Consider the following 27,108-nt stretch of genomic DNA (forward strand, 5'->3'; position numbering starts at 1 on the left):
AGGAATTACTAGGGAAACGGGAGCGCTACTAAGGGGAATAGAAGGGATTTTTAACAAACCGGGAAGGTTTCGGCAGACTCGCACACATCACATCCTTTAAATCTTAAAACTTAAAAAGAGGAAAAAACTAAAAGTTTAAAGACGAAACATTTCTAAATTTCTTTGCCTGTTCTCTAATGTAAAATATTTTAAAATTGCAAAACAAACTAAATATTGCATAAGTTTAGTACAGAACTGAACCATAGCTAACTAATAAAATGAGTTTTCTAAGTGCAAACCTGTCATGTCTGTTGCAATGCTGTGTCTACGTCTCGCTCCTCCTGTTACCTGTGTGGACAAGTGCAATCAATGAAGACATCGATGTGTTGGTCATTCTGCCAAAAAACAACTCTTACTTGTTCTCAATTTCGAGAGTCACACCAGCTATAGAGTATGCACGGAGAAAAATGAGATCCGATGTAGGACTCTACTCAGGATTCAATTTCAATGTTCACTATGACAATTCCGATTGCGGCAACGAGGCACTTTTCAATTTAGTGGACAGGTCGTGCAAGAAGAAGCCAGACCTGATTCTCGGACCCGTCTGCGAGTACGCCGCCGCGCAGGTGGTGAGGATGGCGTCGCACTGGAATATTCCCGTTATTTCAGCAGGTGCTTTAGCTACGGGTTTCAGCAACAAGGAAAAGGAGTACTCCCATCTAACGAGGGTCGCTCCTTCTTACCTGAAGATGGCGGAGACCTTCTCCGCGATGTTCCATCACTTCGGTTGGAAGACGGCGCTTTTCATCTTCGACGATGACAAGGAGGAAAGGAACTGCTACTTCACCTTGGAGGGCGTCCACAACATCCTGCACTCGGAAGATTACAAAATAGACATCTTTGAAATTCACCCCAAAGATTACAGAGTGGATATCGAGGAGATCATAAAGTACACCTACGAAAGCGAAGGTTTGTTCTCCATAAGTTTTCAAAGTTGCGAGTGACGCTGATGTTTCTTACCGGAAAGTTTAATGGCAGGTGACAGCAAATGAGTGACTAGCAAAACACAGTTTGTATTGATCTGAGTCAGATCAGCACTAATGGGGCATCAGTGATTTTGCAGACAGATTTAGTGTCTCATTAATTTGCAGATGCGCAAGTTTACTCGATTAATTAAAGTAATTCATTGGGAGAACTGGGAATGCGTCGCTCGGGGGTAACCTTGTAACCAAAGGTAGATCAAATAACTGACCTGAAAAAGTTACCAGGATGGTTAATGAATCTGCTTCACGTAGGTGCTTAAGACAGACGCCGCTGGACTTAACGTTCATGTTTGGACAGCGTTTTCTCATCGTCCTTGCTTGAAATGTGATCTTTCTTCCCCGATAAAAGTATAATGAAAGTAGATGATCATGTGCTCAAAACTGCCATTGGGGGTTTCATGTTTAAAAGCTTTGATTTATCTGCTACATAATATATCGGAGCGCTACTGAGCTACTTCGAGCTTGTATAATTACTAAGGATCGAAATACGTGTAGCGGCTCTCAGTAACAGGTGCATATAAACCCCAATGTATGTACAGATAGCATCGAGCTCCTAGGATCGTTTAATGATTATTTTATGTTTTTTCCAAAAACTCTGACTTAGAAAGTGAGTTGACAGGCAGTCACCGCAATTAAAGAAAAAAAAGCATTTGGAAACTGAAGATGAGTTTAAGCACAGGTTATTTTTAAGGTTTTTTGATTTGTTTGAGATGTCACTCATTGAGCATGGATTTTTGAAACTGAACGCCTCTTACCTCCCAGGAGCACGAGGAGCGTAGGGCTCCCTTCAGTCTCGCCCAGCCCACCGCAGCCGTGATCTCTTTTAGGATCGGCTGGTTCTGTCTCCTGCCATTAGAAATCGTCTTGCCAAAGGGCATTTTCAGAACTTTGTTTCTAGAAGTGCTTCTCTGGGTATCTATATAAGCTATCACAAAAAAAGACTGCCGAGTTTACAATACAAACCCGCCTGTGGCTTAAGTATAGCTGGGTATTGTCAGAATTGTGATATGTAAACTTTAGTAGGTAGCTGATGCCTTAAACACTTGACCCCTGAGGCACAGGTCGGCCGGCTCATACCACATACTGTTGTTATCTCCGTCGAGACTGTGATTGGCCAGCTTCTCCAGAAACCCCGCTTCTCTGGCGTCCTAGAGCCCTTCCGTCCACGGCATCCTCTGATGGAAGCTTTGTGAAGCGCGGTTTCCCTCAGGGTCTTTTACCCTGCCGCCTGTGTAGTCTGACGAACACGTCCTGTATCTGCCAAATTAAACGGTGCAGAGAACATTTTCATGGTTGGATCTGAGGTCACAGCAATGGCAGATGGATAATTACTGTAAATGCATAAGAAAGTAATTAATAAAACTGAAAACGCAAATCAGTGACCTGCTCATTTTCTCAGCTATCTCTGACCATTACGGTTGGTAGAGTTGTTATATTTAAGAGAAAAATACTTGATTTCCATGAGAAGATACTGTTAAGTTAATTTATTTATGGATAGGGAATGTCTGTATTTATGCTAACCAGTATAAATAGCTCACAAACCATATAATTCATGTTATATCACATTTACAAATGCAATTAGGTTAGATGCCTTAACGAAGAGGAATGAAGCCAATCCTGGGGTGTGACCTGGCAACCTTCCAGACATATGGATCCAGGTCTTTAACTGCTATGTCCCCTGCTGGCCCACTGTAGCATCGAATTATCCATCCCAAGATGTTCATGCATAATATACATGACAACACACAAGCAGTGGAGCTAATAAGGAAGAGAGAGACTGGGGGAAGTTCTTACAAGATCTCACGGGCAGAGTTGCTGGATCTGGCCAGACAGAATACCAATTTCAAGGTGGCTTTGAGTAGGAGTTTCCTGAGAAGGCTACCAGGCGCTGGTCTGGGTATGGCAGGTCACAGTCCTCTGCCTGTCCATTGCACTATGACTGATATTCTTGGGGGTGGGGGGGCTGTTATGCAAGGCAATTAAAGTAAATGACTATGAGAGTAAAGGAATTGACACAAATTCATTTATGTTGTTGTCCTTATTTGTAATATTATAAGCCATATTTTGCATTTTAAACCCATTAGATATGCCACAGGCATATTTCACTATTCCCTATGGGGCCCAATTTTTGGAAAATATAAATCAGTTTTGAAAATCCATTGGCATATGTGCCTAGTGTCATGAATTGATTATATTTAGCACCTTTTCCAGCATCTACAGCTGATAGTCTTCTTGGGTAAGAATCCCCCAACTCTGAATCGTGTCCTGCTGTTGCTGCCCTGCTGAGTTCGTCTGGAGATCACTTACTGACAACTAGGAAATATTCAAAGCCTCCTCACCGGAGGTCAGGATCTGACACATCTCTTCCCTTAGAGAAAACGTGTAATTGAAGATTTACTTTCTCATTTTTCAGCCGTTTAAGGTTTCCTCTGATCGTTTGGGTCTCAGTCCTTCTGAAGATCTTTCTTCAGAAGACTGAAGCTGGTTCTTCTTCACACAATAGCTGCTTATCTCTCCTTCCACTCTCCTCTAAGTCCTGTCCATCTTTGCAATCCCAACAGCCTGATGCTGTCACTGCTGTCTGTGTTGAATCTGGATTTTACACAGTCGTTCTATATAATCTGACGATGACCTATGTCTACATGTTGTCTGCAAGATTAATAGGGTGTTTTGTTGCAAGCTCAACCTGGTCTCTGGAATGATTTTCTTCTGTGTTTGCATAATGCCCCACATCATGTTAAATGTTAAATACCAGAGTGCTCAGTTTTGGAGGGGGAGTCTGATTGGTGCTGTCTGGATTGTGGTGCTCTTTCCATTTAGTGACAACAGTACTCATAGGGACATGGTGATAATTTATTGTCGATTGTGTTTCACTGACAATTTAGAGACACTGATTACCCTAACGGCAAGTATTTGTACTGTGGGGGAAGGTCTTGTCACATGTGGAGGACATTGAGACCCCCGCCCCCCACCCGAATGGAGATGTGCATTAAAAACTGAATCCTTAAAAGTGTTAAATCTGAATACCACTACGCAGTGTCTAACTGGCTGTGGAGGACAGTTTTTTGGTTTCTTTGTTCACATCCATTTAAAAACTGGTTGCTTAGAGACTGATAAGCTTGAACACTGATACAAACACTGAAGTCCAGCTTTTGAAGCTGCAGTTCATTACAGTGTATCTCCCCTCACTGGAGAGTCACATTAACTTTACGCGTACCTTACTTATGGTCGTTCCCTGATCATCTCGGTTAATTTTTACTTGTTATTGTCAGTGCTTCGGGTTTGAAGATTTACGGATGAAAATGGCCCACGCACCATATTTGCAAAAATAAGTTCCCACGCCACTGTCAGATGTGCTTCTGGAACTTAATTTTTAAAATTTGTCATGTCCCATTTTTTTTTGGAGGGGGGGGGGGGCATGCAGATGAGATTATTTTGGTCAGTGTGAACCACCTGAATATGACCCAGTGTGACCCAGCGTGGCCGTGCAACATTTTAACATTCAGTAATGTTTAAAAAGGGTGTTGAGCAGTTAGATCAGTTACCTGCCTAAGAAGGTGGGACCTGGCAGGTGGTAAACTTTGGGCATATACAATTATGTAATTCCTATGTCAACAAACTTAGTTCAATTTTACTCAAAATGTATTAATCTTAGCAAAAACATTAATAGGATTAATTAGCCGTTCATAAATAAATCCTTTTTTAATTGCTAATTTATTTGCCTACAGTAATTATGAGTTAAAGTCTTACTGTTTATCCACCAACTATTTTACTGCAAGGCAGGGCTGGCTCCTTGGTTTTTTTCCGTCTTTAGTCACTGCGCCCCCTGCAGTCCATTGAATTACACTCAGTGTATCGATTACGCAATGGTGTATCTTGTCTGCGGTAAGCGTGTTTCACTGTTGCATCTGGCTTGAGGATATTCTGGCGATGTGCCTCAATAGATGTATGTGATCGGTCGCTAGGCAACCAGTGAAGCCTGGTAAAATCCACTTTGTTGAGACGGCAGCCAAGCTGCCAGCTGTCTTAAAATGGCACGAAAATGAATTGCAAATAGAGTTTGGGATCATAACCCAAAAGTGCTATTGCATAAAATCAGTGGTAGTGCATCCAGGATGGCCCCTGTACTGAATATGTGGCTGTGGAGGATGGATGGATGGATGGATGGATAGTTTGGAATAAAGTGCTTTAATCTATTTGGCCCATAAATACAGCTAAATTTATATTTACATGGTCAGGCTACAACAGTTAAGCCCCAGGTGGGACTCAAACCAAAATTTTACTTTTGAATTGCAGGTGAATTGATCGTTTCAGATAGACCATTAGACAGCTGGGATTAAATCACAACATATGTTTTAAGAAACAGGTTCAAAGTGCAAGGTATGGTTTGCAAACATCTGCTGCACTAGATCGTCTGGTGATTTACTAGTAAGTGATGCTGTCCAGTTCATATCAGCTGTGACCACTGGGCAAGGTCTACTGATCTTAACTGGATTTATGAACTATATCGTGGAAGTAGAGGTGGGATTTTATTAAAAAGGACAGCAGCAAATAATATTGCATTGCATAACATCTGAAGTTAATATTAATGATGGTAATTATAATGATATTTCAGATTATTGGGGTGCTTGCTATTACAAGGCTGTTTATGTTTATATGTTATAATCCATTTATAGGAAGTTGTGTGCCACATGGTCTGAAAGGGGTCCCTTACAAATTGGGAAGCCCTATTATCCCTGTCATGTCTGATTCCAAGCTTATCTCTTTCCTCGAGCCTGTATCGGCAGCCCACACTGGCTTGCATACCAACGGGCTGGAAATATTTCAAGAATGCTAGCACTGTTAGCTCGGTAGCTCAGGTTAGGTCCGCTACACTGAAGCAGTGACTCATGGCAGCAATTTTTGGGCCATCAGAAACATGCAGACTGCGCCTCTAGCATGGGGTCAAGCAGGGGGGCAAGAGCCATCATGGCAGGATCCTGCCCCCCGGCCCCGGGGCTTATATGGGGTGGGGCCACAGGGGGACTCACTGATTCAGATGATAAGGTTGGCCTCTATGCATGAATTATGGCCCTTTTATTCCTTCCATCCTAAAAAATCCTAGAATTGCCACTGCCCTGCCAAGACTGGAAGGTATCCAACGTGCACGTCCTGGAAGAGGGCGTGGATTCCATCTCACACAATGTATATCCATAGCGGCACCAACATGAATGTTACATACTTGTTATTTGTATGATTAACTATCAACAAATGTCATAGAGATAAAGCGATGTCATAAAAATAGGGGGTTTTACTCGTAGGATCTTCAATATTTGATGTCCAAAGGGAAAAAGAAAAGTAGAACAGTTTGAATTTGGGTCTCCTACTGAAAGGTCGACACATTTAATGTATTCACTTAGTCAACTGTTCAGTCGAGTCGTCTTGCAGTCAGATTTTGAATTACGCCCTTCGATTTGTTTAAACGCAGCTGAAGTGCAATTAAAAATGGCAGTCAAACATGCAAATGCAGTCATTTAACATTAATAGATTCAAAGCTGGGGATATTGACAGTGATTTCTCATTTGTTAAAACACAGAGCATGTTCACAATTGGTTGTTAAATCTTTTGAAAGGAGTTACATAGTATCTGTAAGTTAATTGTTCAAGATGAGCCACTGGGGGTGCGTGGGCCGGGCGTATGTCTAGACCCTGAAAAGGCCCTTTGTGGCTGAGTTGTAACCCTCAGCTATCATCAGTCCTCCGATGATGTCATCAAAGGGTAAAAAAACAGAGATACATTTCTAGATCATCTCCAAGAATTTTGCATGCATACTGCCATGCCTTCCAACAAACCAAGATTTAATATATTTATTTGTTTGTACAGTATGGCTAATATATAAGGAATCCTGAAAGCTTAGAGTACTGCAAAACAATTTCCCTTAAAGCAGAAAGGCTGTTTTATAGAAGGAACAAGGATTAAACTTGGTCATTTATGGCCATCAGGTTCAGAAGTAAATTTAAGAAGATGGTCATATTTTTTAAAGTTTGTATAACCTTTTTTTCAGCTCAACGAGTAGACAGCAAAAACCATTTTCTACATTGGGTAGTCTCCTAATAAAGAAAGAAGCTTTTATTTATTGAATGGAACGTAATTATGTTGAGAACTATAAGACGATTAAAGCTGTGCTCTTGGATTTTTCAGCCCGAGGAGGCCAAAGCAATCCAAGCAGAGTAGCCTGGATTCTTATTTGAGTGGATTTATAATGTACTTTACCCTTGAGAAGTATCCCAGTTGAAGTAAATAAAATGTTGATGTTATGCAACACCTTAAAAGCCTCATTTATATTTGTAGAATAATCCGAGTGTTGATTTTTTTTCTGCTGGAGACCTTAAATTCCCATCTTGTTCGGCGCTCTGAGCTGAAAGCCCATCATTTCAGGATGCGCACAACTGGCACAATATGTCTTATAGTAATGTGTTGTTCCGATTAAAAAAAAAAAAAAAAAAAAAACAGATATAAAACACACGTGATAAATGCTCCATGAGGGACGCCTCTTATTCCAGGCTGGGGAGGGAAAATTCAGATTTGTGAAATATTGCTGGCCGGAGCGGATTCACTGGGGAGTCGACACAGGACCGGTAGTGTGTATTACGCTCCGCAATTAAAGGCTGCTATACTGAAGGACTACTGAGGTGAAGCTTGGCCTGCTCCGTTTCGGGGTATTTTTGGGAGACTCGCTACAGTGACAAAGTTGTGGGGAATGTTCCAGAGCCTCAACCGTCCTATTTATGGACCACTTTATTTCAGAATATCCTTGTTTGTTTGTTTGTTTATTTATTTTTAACACATATTACGTCTGAGAGATTTCAATGCCGACGCTGTATTTTCTGTTTTATGAACTTTCCCCCCGATTATTTAACCTGGAAAGTAACGTCTGAGGGATTCTTGTCACTTTGATTTGTATCAGGCCTAGATGTACTTTTCCCCATTGAAAGCCAGGTTTTAAATTAACCATTCATTATTTTTGCTCTTTAGCTCGTACAGACTTGTGTCACACCCTGCTTTATCTGCCTCCCATGCTGTTAAGTTACGTAAAATAATGTGTATAATGTCATAATTACCTGTTTGGGTAGCCTATTAGCTACAATAGTTACCTCAAATGGCAAAACTGATCTGCACAAACAAATGCAATATTTTTTTCTTAAAATTATGCTTGTGACAAGACTTCTTTAGACAGATAAATAGTAACGAAAGCAGGAAAATTCATTAAGTGCCTGGTAGATGCATGACTTCTGTGTGCCAGGGAATGAGACTGAGGACACGGGGTTGGCTGCTCATTATAATCACACTATAATCAAACCCGATTTATCGTCGATGTGCTGTAAGGTGTGTATTGGCCTATGGGGTGACCCTAAAACAGGGAACCAATCACCTAAGTGCGCTGGTTTCATGGCTGAAGCCACCTAAGGTGCTTCTTAAACACAGACCTCGCTTAAGAGTCTGTCTGGATCTGCCACCAGCCCTTACTGACTCTCACTCATTAGCGACACATACATCTTGCTACAGAAATAGCAAAGTCATCATTACTGCTCGCATGCACCAGGGGAATATCAATTCCGTCATATTGTTGCACCTTCATTTTAAAAACATTTACTATTTTACATGTTTACATTACCTGGATATTTTGTAGGGGCAATTTGTGCTCTTGTGAAGGGAGTTGTTTAGGAGGTTCTGTAATTATAATTACCATTTGAGGTAGTTACATACTTCTCTTCTGACCTGAGGTGGAGCAAAATCGAAAGGTGAAATATTTTTATTGACTCTGACTTTTATTGCTGTTAAATTATTAACATAATATTTACATTCATCACACGGAAAAAGACCCTCACTAATTCAGTGTTTGATATGGAAACAGTATAGTCTTTGTTGATGATTAAAGCAATTAATCAGTCTTGACATGGACTGCTAAATAAATTTGCCTTTCAGGGGAAACTCGGGGGGAGCAGAATTATATTATTTTATAGTTTCTTTGTGTAATTGTGTTTACTGAGAAGTACATTAAGCTGATTTATATAGTTGTATGACATGCTGAAATTTATTCTTTTATTACATTTAGGAAATAAACAGGGCCCTATACATTAGTTTTTTCAATAAACAGTTTATGTTTGTCTTTGCAGATGATGAAGTTCAGACCATATCTCCAGTTTGGTGTCTATCGTCAGTTCACTGGGCTGGACTTTTTGCATTTACTTGTTACAAAACTATAAAACAATTGTATAAAGAGGATCTCATTATCGATAAATGTGAAGAACCTTTCATTGTAATATGGTGCCAAACTGATGTTCGGTGTTGAAATTCCCATATAGTATCACATGCAGCCCCTTCCCACCTGATGCATTAGATCTGGGATCCCCAATTCCAGACTTGGAGCTTCAGTTTGTGACACAGGTACCTCAGTGGTGTCTTGCTGGTCAGAGATTCGAACCAGCAATCTTTTAATTGCAAGTGCACTTCCCTAACCATTAAGACACCACTGTCCACTGCCCATTATGTGACATAGGCGACCGCCTAGAGTGCCATATTCGCAGCGGTGCCGACTTAGCAAGCCAATTTCAATTTTTCTCAGCCGGGGGGTGCTGGATGTGAAGACCAGCACCGATTAGATGTAATCCGTTCCGTAAGCAGGTGTCCCTCTCCAAGTCGACCAATGTCGGCCCACAGCAGTAAGCATTTCTGACAGTGTTTCCTTTATTCTCCGTGGTGTGACTGACCTGCTGTGCGCCATTCCTTTGACAGTCATCATAATGTGTGCGGGCGCTAATGTCATCAGAGACATCATGCTGGCCGCCCATCGACGGATGTTCACCTCCGGCACCAACGTCTTCTTCAACATCGAGCTCTTCAACTCCTCATCGTATGGTAACACGACCCGCAGTGCCATCTCTCGCCTCGACACATTTGCTGGCCCTGTGACCTGCCTTTCAAAACTTTTCGAATTCTACAAACAAAATATGAATGAAGACGTATACAAACTAAGACTGGTCAAGAGTAGAGTTGGGCACAGTGTAGACTCTAAATGACCTTTAGCCTGCTCATGTCTTTTATTGATGTGACATCCTTCTCCTCTGCACCACCACCACCTTCATTAAAAGAAAAAAAAAAGTACTGAATAAAAAATAATGGTGGTTGCTTTGAGATCCAGGAGGAATATCGACTAGTTTTACAAATGTAGGGAGATAAAATTTAAATTAGTAATATTAGCAGTAGGTGCAAAATCAGCAATGTTTCTAGATGCCTTTTACTGGGTGCAAAATGTTTCACCCTCTTGACACTTCACTTCTTACTGGTTGCAGTATGTACCCTCAAAATGACCAGTACAAGTTCACGTTGGATCTCGTTAAAGTACCTATTAAATTTCTCAGTCAAAAGAACCGAACTCCTAAAGCACACTGCTGTTCCGTCACAGTCCTGCTTCAGTGCTTTTTATTGGGCAACACAAAAAAACGAAAAGATGACACAATTTCCCTGGACCTTAGGAAAAAGGGGGAAAAAAACATAATGGAGACACTCAAGGGCCTTTCGTATGGCTGCTGTCGTCTCTCACTTGTGCTCCTCTCACGTTCTCTGATGTTTGCCGAGCTGTTTGACCCAGAAAACCTCTGTGTCACAACCATAGCAACCATCATAGGAGCCTCTGTAGCAACCATGTAGACCATCAACGAGGAGGTGCTCTAGAACAAGATGTGAGGGCCGCAGGCAGGACATAATCAATAAAATATCCAAGCTGTAACTGCACAAGGCTACATTTGTGCTACTTCTTTAATTTCCTTTACGATTTACATTTATATATTCTGAAACCAAGCTGTAAAGATCGCCAGAAAAGCATGGTCAGATGTTCAGATCTGTAATAAGCCTGTTACTGTATATAATATTTAAAGTATTTGGTTTTAGCTTCCAGGATATTGTTCCTGTTTGGGTGTTTATGTCTGAGCGCTTTGTTCCAGGGAACGGCTCTTGGAAGAGGGGAGACAAATACGACGCCGAGGCCAAGCAGGCGTACGCCGCCCTCAACACGGTGACCCTCCTGCGCTCCGTCAAGGAGGAGTTCGAGAACTTCTCCGTGGAGGTGAAGAAGGCCACGCAGAAGGCAGGAGTCTACGGCTACGAGGATGGGGACAATGTACGTCAGCTTTGCTTCCTCATGCCTGCAAACCCATTAACCCCACTGGACCTGCTGTCTGTATGTTAAGCAAAAATGTTCCCTGTAGTACAATGTTATATAAAAGTGATGTGTTCTTCCCCTGTATGTTTGAACCTTGTCAGGCTTGAAGATCTGCTTGTTACTGTTCAAATTACACTATTACATGAGGTACTTGCATGGTAAAATATGCTCTGTGATATATGCATTTTGAGGATCTCTGGTGAGATCACAAGGGATTAATTGTCACAGTAGTATTCAAATTCAGTGCCTCCCAACCCTGAAACTACGAAAGATTAAGTATAACAGTCACTTTTGCTTATTACTTGATTATATGTACAGTCTAGTTGGCGTCATGGATTCATAGCTGTTGTCATAGTGTTGAGGACGATGGCGGAGATGTTAGGATTCTGCATCGTTTGGAAGCGCGTGCCTGGGGAGATACAGATGGGTTGGTCACCGCCATTGTGTCAGCGCTCATCAGAAACTATAGCAAGCTCACGAACGGGGCCAATGGGAACCATTATGCTGGAACAAATGGCTGTCGATGAATAGAGCAGCCAAGATTAACGGCCTCAGCAGGGTGTGGCAGTTGGGCCCAGCCTAAAGTGGGGGTGCGGAAAAAGGCCAGGGGTTGTGCCCAAACTGGGAGCTGCTGGTTGGGACCTTAGGGAATGGTGAAAAAATGCTGTCCAGTGGACCAGTTACTTGGGGGGGGGGGGGGTTCTCATTTCTGATCAGAACGCAAAGGATCATTTGTCATGCAATTCATTTATTGTGTAGCACACAGTATGGTCTTCCTGTGCACAGTGCAATCAGAATGCAAGTATTCCATTCAGATGTACAACAGGACAGGAAGGTCTATTTTTTCTGAAGCATTTTATATAACAGTTTGATGGGAGGGGGGTCGTATGTAGGTGTATGCTGTATTAATGACTCCATATAATGTTGTCAAGAGAGATGCTGCATTTCTATTTGACCCATGAATTGGGACACTGATGTGGAGAATGGGCCTTTTTCTTGCCTTTCCCGGTAGTTGGGACACGTGTTGTGGTTTTCCAGCATTTGCACATGGTATTTATGCAACTTGACAAGATCTCCAGGATTTCTTACCACGAGAACTCGGGCGCACTCCAACAAATTCTCACTGTTAGCTGCCTGGAGGAAGTCCGGGCAGTTCTGGGCTGCACACCGTGTAGATTAGAAAATGCGATTGTTTTCGTAATCCTGCCATGCTTGGACTACGTAAGTGTAAGAAAATACCTGTTATGATATGAGTAAATTGCCTAGACCAGTGTTTCCCAATCTGGTCCTTAGGGATCCACAGACAGTCCATGTTTTTGCTTTCTCCTGGGGAGCTCAGAGGGAGCAAAAATGTGGACTGTCTGACAGGGAGCTGGGAGGGAGCAAAAATGTGGACTGTCTGACAGGGAGCTGGGAGGGAGCAAAAATGTGGACTGTCTGACAGGGAGCTGGGAGGGAGTAAGCAAAAATGTGGACTGTCTGACAGGGAGCTGGGAGGAAGCAAAAATGTGGACTGTCTGACAGGGAGCTGGGAGGGAGCAAAAATGTGGACTGTCTGACAGGGAGCTGGGAGGGAGCAAAAATGTGGACCGGCTGGGGGTCCCCGAGGACCGGACTGGGAAACACTGTGACCTAGACGATCAGACAATGAATGGGTGGATTATTAAAAGCCCACCATACAGCGGTCACGACAAATAAGTATCTGTCGGATGAAGGAGTTCATTTTTATCTCTGTGAGCCGTTGTGTGTAAAATGACATTCGAAAGCGAGCAGGAGCAAGAGAGGTAAAGATACGGGACAAAGACTCATTCAGACAATGCCTATGGCCAGCAGATCACAACGGGATGACTGTCTGGGGCGGATAATATCTTTGGCACGCTCTTGCTCACTTTGGCCTTTCCCTCTGAAGAGGAAAAACCCGAAAGCAGGCGTAATCCCAGACATCTTGCCAGGAACATTTAATATTTCAGCAGTCGATTTCCCCTACCCAAAATATTTATACGCAACGACAACCAGTAGGTGGGTGTGTTGGATTAGCACACTTGTAGATGCGCGCTCCATTCAGGGCCAGTTGTGCAGAAGTTCTTGAGGGATACAGGATTTCATCTCATGCAGAGAGTTTTCTGCCGCATGCATTGTGAGGAAAGAAAATGGGTCTCTCGCCCTCCCCAAGTAAGTTTTTAACCTCACTATTCAGAAATGTGAGCCCCCCTGAACTGGAGATACTTCTGTGCTGTTGGTGCTTTTAACATGAAACTGAAAGAGTGGAAACAAAACAAATGAGTTGAATCTAAACAACTAACGACTGTTTTCCTCCCTGTTGGCCCCCTTGGGAATGTGGTGCCACACAAACATTGCTTGTGGCCAGAAGATCCATTGATTCTGCTGTTGTACCTTTTAAGGAAAAAAATACCCTCTGTAAACAGTTAATATGCAAAATGATAATCATTCATTTTGGATTATAGTGAAACAAATTGATTATTGTGGACGATTCATACATTGATCACGCAACATTCTGTGGCTGTTCCTTGTTGCCCCCGGGGCTGTATCAAGCTACTTCTTTGTGGTAACGGACGTTTTTCTGAATGTTGCTGCTGTTTTGGCAAAGCCCGTATGAACATTAACCTGTGTCATTACAGGGAGCGAGATTGCCGCTTAAAAAAACCTTCCGAAGGCCGAACGACTTTCCAGTAATTATGCTCATTACAACTTGTTTCCCAGCAGACGCACTGATTGGCGTATAAGCGTTTAATTGCACACGAAGGGATTTGAAGTATGGGAAGTAATTTTTTAAGTAATGGAAAGTTTCCTAATTGATTTAGCTCTTGCATATTTGAATGCACTTTTCATTTTTTTAAGGTGTGCGACTGCATACAACGTCAAGACATAAAACTGACGCTGTCCGATATTGATACTGATCTCCCTCAGTGGAATGACTTTTACTTTGGAGGCAGCAAAGATGAAACACCTGAATGGCCACAGGATCCGGTGTCCCCGAGTTTGTTTTGCTGTGACCACACAGAGCTTTTTGTCCTCCTTGTAATGCCTCCTTATGTCGCCTTAGGTCTTGTTCCTGATAAATAAATCTTTCTGGTAATTGAGATAGGTGGGAATCGCAGCAGGTTCCTTCTGTCTCCTGCATTCCCTCTCTTCTGTTTTGTCTCCCCATCATATGGTTTTGTTTGCCCAAGTGTCCAAATTCTTCATTCTGCTACATTCACCCATTGTCTGAATTCCTCATTCCGTTTAATACACTCATTGTCCAAACTCGTCATTCAGTTCAGTTCCCTTCAGGCTGGGGAATGGTGATTGTCCTCTCTGACAGAAACGCTTGGATTCACGCTCACATAGCCAACATTACTTATGACAGCGAGGCACTTCCACAATAACACCTGTGGTGAAAGTACATATTTAGTGCTTCTTGGAAATATTTTAAATAGCAGTTGTATTATTAAATAGCAGTGACTTCTGACAGTCTTCATTTAAAACAAGCATTGTTTTCACTTTTCCAGTTATTTTGTTGAAACAGGTGACCTTTTTGCCACATGGGATGATTGTTGTTCAGCTATTAGCTGCTCTGTTCACAGCTTTCGATTTCCCATCATGCAGCAGCTGCTCCTTAATCTGTGATTTTTTTTCAGTGTAGTGAAGAAAGTGACGAGTCATTGCTCATTTTAGTGCTGTTCCCTAAGACTAATCAGGGGAGAAGACAGGGCCAAAACTCTCGAGCAAACACAGTACACAGTGGGTCTGCAGAGGCAAGAAACGCTGTATAAAAGGTCTTTGGCAAGTCACGTATCCATAATGATGCTGACTTTTTTGGCAACATTTTTCAATCATGCTGGGATTGGCAGTGCAATACCCTCCGCTTTTCCTAAAAAAAAAAAGAATAAAATAAAAAATACAGGCAGTAAATTCCAGCTCAGTCCTGCTTGAGATGATTAAGTTAAAAGAGGAATCCATAAATTCATCCACCTCAGGCTGCCATGCATCGGAATCTGTCCTTCTGTGATGGATTATGCCTTAGAAGTCTGTTGTGATGAAACATAAAGCCATTTAATAGAAACTGGAGGCATCGTTATTTAAGGTCAGTTCTCCAGTTCTGTAGCTGTGAACCAGCAGGGTGCTCTGTGTGAATATCTCAGCTGGCTGCACCATCAATGTATCCATTTTCAGGACTACATGGGTCACAGCTTTCCAGTAGTGTGAGGTCACATGACCTGCCACGTGTGTAGTGGCCATCTGCCAGCCTGGTGCTGGAAATGGCCGTGGTGGGGCCGGACTCCCCTAGTGGACGTCCGAGTGACTCGCGCCATGAGAGATACCCTCTGGCTAGAAGGAGCTTGTTTCGGAGTTGGACACATTCTTTCCCTTCGATGTTTCCTGGCGCGTGCAGAGAAGAAGAGGGGTTATAGCTGACCTCATGAGACAACAGAGCAGAAATTCTTAATGACATATTTTCACAGGAGACCCTTGTGTGGTCCTCATGTCTCGCCTGCTACTTAACCAGTTCCTATCGATTTACGTCTGGTTTTTTAATATCCAAAGCATTTACTTTTCACTTATTTCCTTCCTTCCTCCCCCAGAAACTAGAACCCAGGCTTCACACGTTGTAATGCAGGCTTGGCAGTTTCCTAAACTTTTCTCGCCTTTTTGCCAAAGCGGAGGAAACATTTCAGAGGGATGAATTTGTTGAATTTGAATTTGAATCAGTGAATTGTTCCATTCTTCCACGATGACACTTTAGCACAACAGAGAGGGACTGAAATCGACCAGCCGCTTGTGTTTGCTGTACAGACGTTTTAATGGCAACGCACCGTAAAACTCATGTCCAGGACTGTACTACGAGACTTGGTGCCTGGAACATAATAATGCATTGTACATGGTTCTGGGCCTGGCAACCCACTATCCTTAAAGGTTTGGACATTACATCACCCCGCGGTGATTTACCTCTGGCAAGGTCGCTCCGGAGGTTGCTGTGGTGGATCCCTGCAGGATGTGTTGTGGTCTTGCGCCTCCAGGGTCATGGTTTTATAGCTGCCTTCAGCTCTGTGTGTGGCGATTGTTTGGGGGACTCTGTGTGTGGGGGGGATTGGCATTCAGGGTCTCTACTGCCTTGATCCTTGTCCTTTTTGGAATTGGTTGTAGGAAAACTAATCTTCAGCCCTAACTTTGATCACCGACATCTCTCCAGACATGCAAAGCGAGCAGACCAAAATTCTGTCATATTGGGAAATGTTAGCAAACCTTTACATTGGTACAATGTCTATACATCACTATATACAAAATGATACATGGGTGTCCTTGTGTCACCAGACGTCATACGGGAAGTTGTCATGGTATATAAATGAAGTAACTGAAATATACATGTCAGTGCATTGCATGATTAAAAATGAATTGATTTGACAGTGTAGTGTTATTCTGTGTAGTATTGTCCTTAGTGGTGCATTCTGGGACACATAGTTACATAGAAACTCATGTGTATGTTATCAAATGCTATAGGAGTGATCAGTAACTCCTTAGTGAAATCTGCTGCATCAGAAATGTCGAGCTCAGTAATGGGATAAAGCAGGAGTGGGGAAGCTGATTCGCTGAGAGTTTTTGTGGGTGGGGCTTTCTGGGATGACATCTCATCCAGCCAATAACTGAGGGTCCCCAGGACTGGAGTTGACAATGACTGCTTTATTATTGGCTGAATGAGAGGTCATCCTGAAACACTGTGCTTGACCAGCTTGGCTTTTGGGATTTGTTGCAGGTGAATGTGTTTGTGGAAGGGTTTCATGATGCTTTGCTCCTGTATGCACTGGCGCTGGGGGAGGTGATGAAGAATGGATCCAACAAGAAAGATGGAGCACAGATTACACACCGCATGTGGAACAGAAGCTTTGAAGGTAAAACCTCGTCATCCTAAAACCAGTAGGGGTGTGAGAGTGTTGTGTCGAGTGTGTGATCGATACTTTATCCGTGTCCTCTTCGTAAAACCTATGTCTTTGCAGAGGACCTGATCGCATGACATTCGATCGATTACTGGCTGGAATAAAATCTGTAGGAGATATGAAAGACCTGGCCACCCAGGAGCTGTTGCACATCTGAGAAATGATTATGATAAGAAGCCTGTCTAAGACCATGCTGATATATAAGACGTACTGGGAGCTGCAGTGGCTGCGATTCTTGGAGCTGTTAGCTGATTCTTTGCAGCCTGAATGCTTGTAGTTGCTCACGGCATCATTTCCACGCTCAGCTCCTGTATTCTGAAGACACCTATAACTGCTTCACTGCAGGTACTGAGACACACAGCAAGGCTGCTGTTTTACCGTTTGCCATGGCAACGGGTCGTGAGTCTAATGGACTCACCCTGGTGTGCTGGATCACGGCCTTTGGCGGTCGCCGAGGAAAATGGCACTGACCTGAGCACTGGTCTCGGATATGGGATAATTGCAGTGATGTAACACTCTGAATGTGAGGCCATTTGTTACTGACCTCCATTAACACAGTGCTCTCTCTCATCTATGTTGCAACTATATATTTGATTAGATATGTGGTTGATCATCATTGACCCAAAAAATCTTAACAGTGACATACCAGGTTAGTTCTCCTATTAAAAGTTGAAAGCCGTGCCTAATTAGCAAGCTTATAAATTACTGGTTTTAGTGAAGTCTCCTGTGCATTGCATTATGCAAAGTCTGCTTCATCTTCCACTGCATGACTTTCGTCTTTCCCACTTCTCAGCCTCAGTCGTTTCTACGCTGCTAGTGTCCCACCAGAAAGTTCTCCTGCATACATAAGTGTCCAGGTAACAGCTAGAACTGTTGGTCTGCAGCATAATCACACACTGCCTTGTGTTTAAAAATACTCAGCATTCTGAAACGTGCAGCTTTGAGCTTGTAAGAGACCCTCAGTTTTTCAATTTTTTATGCAACTTACACACACATTATACTCATTCATCTTTAATGTATAATATGATTGTAAATCCTGTACAAGGAGATTTAATGTCTCTGTGTCCTAATCTTCTGAGCCAGCTGAAGTATTTTGGGCTGAATATTTCCTCTTGGGGAATCTGGGTCTATGATTCTTCTAAGTATTATTTTCTTGTCCTAGTACAGATAATTACTATTTTGTAGTACATGGTCAAAATTATTGGGTTAAATCGTTTCATATTCCAGTATCATTAGGATGCACATCATGTTAATGAGATTGGTTTGGTCGTAGTAAAAGGCTGAAATTATTGGGTAGATGAAGTTTCATGTTTCAAGGCCATAAACGTGGAGTGTGGAGCAGTCCGTCCTTTTCCACCATGGTTTTCCTTGACCAGGTAGTGTTCCATAGTCGGATATTAGTGTGATCTCCTTGGCGTCCTTTCTTTTGCCAAGCCAGCAAACCGCATTCCTGTCTGTGCTCTTAAGACTCTTTAACAGACTGTGAGAGTGAGGACTCTTAAAATTCACTAGTAATTTCACAGGCTTTTAAAATGCCAAGCAGAATGAAAGAGGTATGAGACAATCGGAGATGCCCTTTAATGTCTAATGACTTAAGTTTTTTAAAATAAATCACCAGTAGTCTTCAAAAAATCAACCCAAATTTGTTTTTTTTTCCCTAGATAACAGTTGGAAGTTAGATTTTCTGCAGCATTTTCCATTTGACACTTTTTTGATTAGCTGATGTGGCTACATGCTGTCCTATATACGTCGTTCATAAAAGACAAATTTATTATGATTCTGAACACTGCATAATGTGCTGAGAAATGTTGCAAAGTTCAGATGTCCTATATCACAACAGGAACGCCTGTATTTCTGCACTGACTCAGGGTTCCAGGTCTCTCCTTTTACCGGTCTGTCTTCTGGGAATACACACCACGTCACCCACAGGACAGTTATGGACCCAAGCTGTCAAATGATGTTCCTGACAATGTTGAATTTAACACATTGATTAGGAAGCATTCCACAAAAATAGCTCTCCTGTTTCTGGTTAGTTAAGATAGCAGAAGTCCTGGTGTAGTTATTTTCTGGAAACAAATTATGTTGAAAGGAATCTACATTTAACTAAAACCAAGATTGTAAATACAGGATGCTTACCGCTTACTCATGACGCATAACAACAGCATGGGACTAGATAGTACTAACAGTACGAGATAAGTTCAAGACTTTAACTTATGAATAAATGGACTTATTAATTCACAGTTTTTACCTGCTATGATGTACAAATATAAAAACAAAAGCATAGGAGATTTGGATGCTTTGGAAGCCCGAAGCATGATGGCTGGACCGCTGTGAAATGTGAGAGTAAAAACACTGTAGTACAGTACACGACCATCTAAAAGCCACAACAGAGTCACAATAACCAGCATGAAGTCAGGTGACACTGATGTCATTTTTGGGCATACAATTCACACAGTGCCGCAGACCACAAGAGCAAACTGAGGAAAGTAAAAAAAGAAAAAAAAAGAGGTGAACATGATTTGTTTCTTGCTGGTGAGGTCAGAAACACGCAGAGAAATGTTTAAGAGGCCAAGGCTTTCCCAGAATTCCCTGTATTGCCCTAGTCCACTTAGCTAGTTGCAAAATGAATGTGGCCTGCTGAACACAGTCAAGAGGCTGTATTTCCAGAGCGCACTGCAAAAGACAATGTTTTGTTCAACAGAAAACAGGCTCATATTCTGTTGTTAAAAGAAATAATATTTTAAAAATGTCAAGAATTTGGGAATGCAGACACATGGATGAAATTTCAATTTTGTGGAGGTTTTGCCAATGAAAATGAAGGGAGACTGATGAGATTTCCTGTTGTATTGGATGTCCGGAATGTGTCGACTCCCCCCTTGTTTTCGTTGGAGCATGCAAGTCTTGTAGCTAATTAATTTTCTCATTCCTCGAATGCCGCCGAACAGGAATCGCTGGCCAGGTGTCCATAGATGCCAATGGAGACAGAAGCGGAGATTTCTCTGTGATGGCCATGACAGACCATGAGGCAGGCACCTTTGAGGTATATCATATATCCTTTATATGTTCTCTGCCATAAAAAATGTGTTCTGCATGTATCATACAAATACATTACACTGATCTGTTCAGTTAGTTCAGTGAATGCCCAGCTATGGGCTGAAGACATTAAGAAATTAAACAAATGGGTCGTACTACTTTTGTAAGATCAAGGGGTGAGTATTTGGATTTAGCTGCCTGTTGTGCTGTCATTTCAGGTGGTTATGAACTACTTTGGTATCAACGGCAGTATTCAGGTGCTGCCAGGGTTCAGCAGAGAACGCTTCACCTTGAAGGACAGACACCGAAACCCTTTCCCGGAGCACCCCAACAAATCATGTAAACCTTCCCTACTGTCCCTCCCCCTGGTTCATGTGAAATAAGCTGATCCACTTGTAGGTTCCCCGGCCTACTCTCCTTCACGGGTAACCAACATGTTCAACTGCTGGCCTTGGCAGCAGAAAAAAATCCACTCTTGGCTCTTTGAAAATGCTTTCATTGTATCCAAGGTTCACATGGGAGGTTGTGGTAGTGCATAATTTCTTAAATAACGATTTTAAAGAGGTTGGTGTAAAAAAAAATGTTAACAGTACCACAATCGGAGTGATTCTTCCAAAGAGCCCTCAGTCTACAGTGCAGTGGTGTCTCCATCAAGGACGGGTGTTACTTTCTCCTAACTAATAACCCTCTTTTCCTTCCCAAGCAGGTGGACTAGGGGTATCTGCAGTGACAGGGATCATTGTTGGAGCACTTCTGGGCACAGCAATGCTAATATCATTCTACTTTTTCAGGTTAGTTGCCATTTAAACATTCTTTCAGAACCCTCTTGTTATGGTAATCAGAAAGTTCTTCTGCTGGATTCAAGCTGAGGCTTACGTTAGCTTATCTCTAAGCTTTATTCCGCTCTCAGATGCTCTTTCTTATTTATGACCGAGGATCTCAGAGCGAAATAACAGCCTAAAATAACACTTCACGTAGGCCCAATTTTATTTTCTATACCTCATTTTTACCAACTAAAAAAATTACTTGGGCCCAAACTGTCATTTATAGCAAAGTTAATATCCAGGTAGAGGTAGTGTGACCAGATAATGAATCAATAAAATCAATAAAAGAGCAGCTTAAAGATTTGAATACTGACATAGGTTCCAGGCCCATTATGAACTGGGTAAATGGTTATGGACAGATATTGGCTAAGACAAAATTCTGCACGTGCAGCAAGCTGTTTCCGGGACAGGAAAGCTAGGGTGCCACAACGAGAGGTCAAAGGTCACCATGAATAGGGTGCCACACCTTCTTAAACTGACTGCAGTCCTATGGTCTTCACTTTAATTTATTGGCATATAAGAACTAGTTATGTTTTTTGGACCTACAGCTTTATTAACACAAAACCTTCTGTGATTATTAAAACATGAGGTTGTCTTGAATATTATTGTGGTTATTATTGTGAAATGCTCAGGGCTCTGCGCCCTTTAATATTTATAAAATAATATACTTATATTTAATTTTAATTTAGTATAGGCCTACCTGTTTTTTCTAAGAAAAATGTAATGCTTGTGAAAGGCTTTGAAGGTTTCAAAATTTAAATATGGACTTTCTGAAATATATGGCTCAGTGCTGAAATGTATGGCTCAGCTTAAGCTTTTATGTATGTCTGTAATAATTGTTCATTTCAGTAGTACTGTTCTGCTGCTTTGGCTTAAGATATGCATAGTCACAGGAAATAATTTTGAAGATGGTAGTTCATTAATTGTAATTCCATCAGGTATTTCCTCAGAGGCAGATTCCAAGTGTTAATAAATAAAACACTAAGTAATGTTTGGAATAAAATTGTTAGGATTTTCTCTACATGAAAGCGAGACCACTGGAGACATGTAAAGCTCAGGTCTGGGTCACAGCCAGGGAACTGTACAACCGTTATGAGTTTCCGTTCCATGGGTGAGTTCCTTTAACCTTCTTGGTTTTGGCAGACGGTCCCCTTTTCCTACCATCTAATAAGTCTGGTGTCTTGTCATCGGAACGCCTGAGAGAAAATGAAGAGAAGCAGAGGAAACAGTCTGTGTTATTAATGGCGTGTGTTTCCCCAGTGACACCTGTTGTAAGATGATAATAACTGGAATTCTTTGGAATTCTCTCACACACACTTTCTCCGGTGTTTTTCCACAGAAAGAATTACAGGATAACTATTGAGCGGCGGACCCAGCGTGAGGACTGCAACATTGGGAAGCACCGTCAATTGCGAGAAGACTCCATCAGGTCCAACTTCTCTGCGGCATAGAGCTCCCCGCGCTGCAGGGGGCCCCCCTGCCAGGGACCTGCCACGGAATGTGACCAAAGACTCTCCAAGCCGGTCGAAGGGACTCCTCTTATTTAAAAACATACTGTAGTGTTGTTATTATTTTTTTTTTTAACCTCTATTCGTTTGACTTTCATAAACTCAGGAAAGTTGTACCATTTGCGTGGTGCTGCTTTGCAAGGCATTACGCTTGTTTAGAGAACAAGAGGAGGATGCATTCGAATTCTGTAGGGGCTTTATTTCTCCATGATCAGAAGGCCAGTATCTACATTAAGGTCAGGAGTGGGCTAATGCTAATTACAAAGAAACACACACACACAATGTCTGGAAAAGGCATCAACCCTCTCAGAGTAACATTGCTAAATAAATGTATTTCACACCTATTGGGTTAAAGTGAATAACTGGAACATCCCTCATTCTACCAAAGGCTTATTTTATCCAGGTCATTCGCACACTTTTATAAATACTAGAACGTCTACATGGTGGAGGAATTTTGACAAAGGAATGTACGTCTTTCTGTGAGTCATGGTGGAATTTTAACACAGCAGTGAAGTGCTGTACACAGCATTCTGGCATGCGGCCCATGTGTGTATCCACTGTCTGCATGCCGTTATGCCGCAGCGAAGGCATCCTGTACTGATAATTGGAGTCTCGGGGCAAATGGTGTAATTGTGATTGTAATTCCTAAATTACCTAGAAATGCAAGAACTGAATAGGAGCTGGGCGTCCCAAGATTGGGTTGTGTAATTAGTATTTGAAGGGAAATGGCACATAATTTAAGCATGTCAGAGTTAAAATATAGTTTTATTTATCTCAGGCATGCTTTTTAAATCTTCAAACAAGATTTGAATTTTTTTTCCAGATAAAATGCTCAATAAAATGACTGTTGTGGCCCTAATACATTTTTAATGGAAACCTTATTTTTCACCTGGTTTTTGTATTAAAAGAGAAGAATAGTTGAATATTTTGTATGTTGAAACTTATTTTCTTGTCCTACATAGCATCTGGTAAAGCTTTTCTTTTAAAAAAAAAAAAAAATCAAAATTCACCTTGTTCTTCATTGGAAGTTTGGAGTTGCTCACCAAACAAGGAAACGATTTATGAAATCATGAACGGTTTATGAAATCAAAATCCAGTATTTATATTATTTGAAGTAAATGCGTGACAAACTGTATGATACATACTAGTATGTTGTACCTCCAGCTTTTTCTTCTCGTTTGTCTTAAAAAGCAGTAAAATGTCAATTAGATGTAATCATTTAATGCAGAAGGCGATGACTTATGGAAGTTGCGTGTTAAATATTGTCTCTTTGCTATCTTTCTTCAAGTTGAGTTAGCACGGTCTTTTTCATTTCCGTTTCATAGTCATGGCAGAGTACGTGGCTTATTTGACGGCGGCTAGAAAGTCTGGAAACGGAACTGAAGCTTTATAGAGACTTTATGACCATTAAAGATATAACATTAAAGAGCGACAGCTGCTCACACCAGAGCGGTGAGTTTGTAAGGCACGGCGCTCATGACGCTAACTTTGATGTCTCCACTTAGTGGGACACCAGTGAATTCCTCTCCTCGCTCATTGAGTTCCAAGATCCGGTGTTTTTGGCCCTCATCGTACAAGGCGTGAAATGAAAGGGTGCGCGCGTCCCTCCTCTGGCAGGAGAATAGACGGAAACACAGCCAGTCGTTTCGAGAGGAGACGTATATCGGATGATATTGATGTAACAATAACGCCCATTATTTCAGCTTCCTGACTGTTTCCACTTTCCCCACAGAGTCAATTTTGACCGTCTACAAAGGGACATTTTTTGTTATATGCCAGAGCAAATTAGGAGGGCTAGATTTTTGGCTGATTTATTTTATGTTTCAGAAGACTTTCTTTTTTTATGGGGGGGGGGGGGGGTGTAGTGTCAGTTGGAAAAATAATAACATGAAAAATTTTACCTGCCAAAAATGAGCTGGCAAGATTGAAGTTGGGCTGAACACAGAGAAGCAGTCATTGCATGTCTTACATAAGGTAAATACATTTTCCGAAGCTTTTTAATATGGAATATCCTAGCATTTCGGTATCCAGAGCCTAGACTTTCAAATGACACAACGTTGAGTGAAATTTCAGTAACATTATCATTCTAAATCTGTTTAGTGAAAGCCTGGCTCTTTATAAACAAAACAGGCATTTATCCCAGTGCGGGCCTGATTCTTCTGAGAATTAACATGATTTAATCTGACATGGTTAAGGTCACCCTTTAGAACTCACTTCAGTTTTGTAGTGTTACTAAGTACTTGGAACAAATTGTCTTTCTTCTGCGATTCATCTGTTCTTTATCCAAAAAACACAGTCTTATTTTCAAATGAAAATCTGGAATCACACAGAAGGATTTAATGTGCACATTTTCCTTTTCAATTTCACCTGTTCCTGTTTATTTTGTCCTTTGTCTGTGTAAGTACCGTAATTCAGCACTTTATTCTTAAACAGGGAAATGTGTAATGCCTGTCATTTGGAGTGCAGTTATTTCCGTTTTTCTATCCATACTGTTGTTGCTATTTGCATTTTCAATATTTTCAGAGCGCTAAAAAAATATTGGTTATTTCTTGCAAGCATTTTCTGGTAATCTCTGCAACCCTGAACAGGTTAAGTGGTTAGAATGTGGATGGATATATTAATTTTACGATACTGACACACAGCACAGGTTGTTAACCTACACATTCTAGCTCCAAAATGTTAAAAATGAAAAGCAGGAACCATGAAAGAGAGCTATATAGTGCCTAAAATTTAAAAATGTATTTTGTCAGAAAATATTTAATGAAATATATTAGCATATTAACATCTGAAAATATGTAACAGTTAACAATATAAATTAATGTGTGTTAAGTTATGAAGTATATAGTGAATTTGCATTACATTTATACAGAAGTATATTTCAGTCTTGCCTTCGCAATAGTAACAAATACTGTCTTTGTTTTAATTAGCTAGTCTTAGTGTCATAAATGTCTCACTTCTACAAATTGCCCACAAACCAAAATATTTTACTTTTCCATGTGGGGTTCCATAAAACTACATTACCCAGACCCCCTCAGAAAAAAATCTATAGATGAGATATAACACTCATGTCATTAATCTGTTAATACAACTTGGGCACTGTTGCTGGACAGTGGATTAAACATTCGCAGTGACAGCATTTGGTGTCTTAATACATGTTGTTTGAGTGCTAGACATGTGTTGAAACGAGGATGGACAGGATGTCGCTGGAACCGAGAGGATATGCTTGTGTCTGAGCTTGGGCTCTCCCCCCGTTGTGTTCTTGAGAGATTGGCCACTCCCCTCTGTAGATATTTACTTTCTGTATAGATTCACACAGACACTTTACTTTAACCAATCGGGTTAAAGCGTATGCTTTTAAACCATATTCATAATAAGATGAAAACTGAATGGGGTGTGTGTATGTGTGTGTGTGTCTCTGATTAGAATCCTGTTAACTTTAACTTCCGTTTCTTATGTATGAGTGTGTTACACTGCCATAAACTAAGCAGAAGACATTAAATGTTATTGAGAACCTTTGTTTCGGCATTCAGTAAATAACTCCTTCCAGGTATTTTTGCTGTGCTAAATAAGCTTAGTGGTGTTTTATAAGCTTTCGAAAGTGGGGCTTTGAAAAATCAGTATGTGTTTTTTTTTTCAGAACCCAAGGCTCACGAGATTCATAAACACATGAATGTTGGCACTCTGAATTATTCTGAATGTACATCCTGTACATTAACTTTGTTCGCATACCTCTAAAAAATGTGAAACATCACGTGTTTAAAACAAATTCAGACTGTATAATATGTATACATTGAAATATTTGGGGGTGTCTTTCAAGCTGTGGGTCAGGGCTTCAGATATGTGTTGATTTAAAACAAAAGAAGCAGTCATTCCTTAATGTTAAGGAAAAGGTGTTGGCAGAGGTATGAAGAGGATTCACATACTGCTCAACCTAACGGTGAAATGTTTTGATGTAAGTAAAAATATCTGCATATAATGTGATATTTATTGAAGCCTTATTTTGTAGAAATTTTATATTCCTGCCTGTAGATTTAACCCTTTGGTTCGCTCTTGTATATATTTTACTCTGTTTTGAGAAGTTATTTCTAAATATTTGCCTTTTCAGCCATCTGACACGTCTACATTGCTCTGTAAACATTCCTTGTAGAAATATTTAGCTATTTCAATCACCAACGTATATTGACGAATAAAAATGTAAAATTTGACCTTTCCCTTTTGGTTTCTCATTCTGTGGTAAGGATTTTGTGGTGAAATAACAAAACACACCTTTGTTTCATGGTATATCTTCTTATATACTTTCTGTTTGACACTTTGTATAGCAACATGTCTTCCTTTGTATGCAACATATGTTTTCTATTATAGTGTGTATGGGATGGATGGAAATAGTATGTATGGGATGCATGGGAATAATATATATATGGAATGGATGGAAATAGTATGTAGGGATATATGAGAATAGTATATTGTCACGCCCCGCTCCGTCCGCTCACGATGTGTGCCACGCCCACCTCGTTACCTCGTGTGATTCCCTGATTGTCTCTTACCTGTGATTCGTTACCCTTAGCCTGTGTCTTGTATTTAGTC

General features: G+C 41.2%; 1 protein-coding gene and 1 long non-coding RNA gene across 3 annotated transcripts; one reads left to right on the top strand and one right to left on the bottom strand.

Moving 5' to 3' along the window:
• Positions 1 to 257: 257 nt before the first annotated feature.
• On the top strand, positions 258 to 26,729 carry LOC111856573 (atrial natriuretic peptide receptor 3-like). 2 transcript variants are annotated; one of them, XM_023836661.2, is made up of 8 exons: positions 258 to 948; positions 9,798 to 9,920; positions 11,006 to 11,181; positions 16,979 to 17,114; positions 20,105 to 20,199; positions 20,411 to 20,531; positions 20,896 to 20,983; positions 22,356 to 26,729. In XM_023836661.2, the coding sequence occupies exons 1-8, from the start codon at positions 258 to 260 to the stop codon at positions 22,465 to 22,467; spliced, it is 1,542 nt and encodes a 513-aa protein (XP_023692429.1). In that variant the 3' UTR covers positions 22,468 to 26,729. The 2 variants fall into 2 exon arrangements, with proteins under 2 accessions (XP_023692429.1, XP_023692430.1); XM_023836662.2 differs by having other exon boundaries at positions 20,899 to 20,983.
• Positions 266 to 2,062, bottom strand: LOC111856575 (uncharacterized). Its single transcript, XR_011985446.1, has 3 exons — positions 1,778 to 2,062; positions 723 to 848; positions 266 to 327 (listed from the first exon to the last, which is right to left on the bottom strand). It is a non-coding gene; the product is annotated as an uncharacterized lncRNA (long non-coding RNA).
• Positions 26,730 to 27,108: the final 379 nt, after the last annotated feature.

This window comes from Paramormyrops kingsleyae, chromosome 2, assembly GCF_048594095.1.
Source record: "Paramormyrops kingsleyae isolate MSU_618 chromosome 2, PKINGS_0.4, whole genome shotgun sequence".
Taxonomy (NCBI): Eukaryota; Metazoa; Chordata; class Actinopteri; order Osteoglossiformes; family Mormyridae; genus Paramormyrops; species Paramormyrops kingsleyae.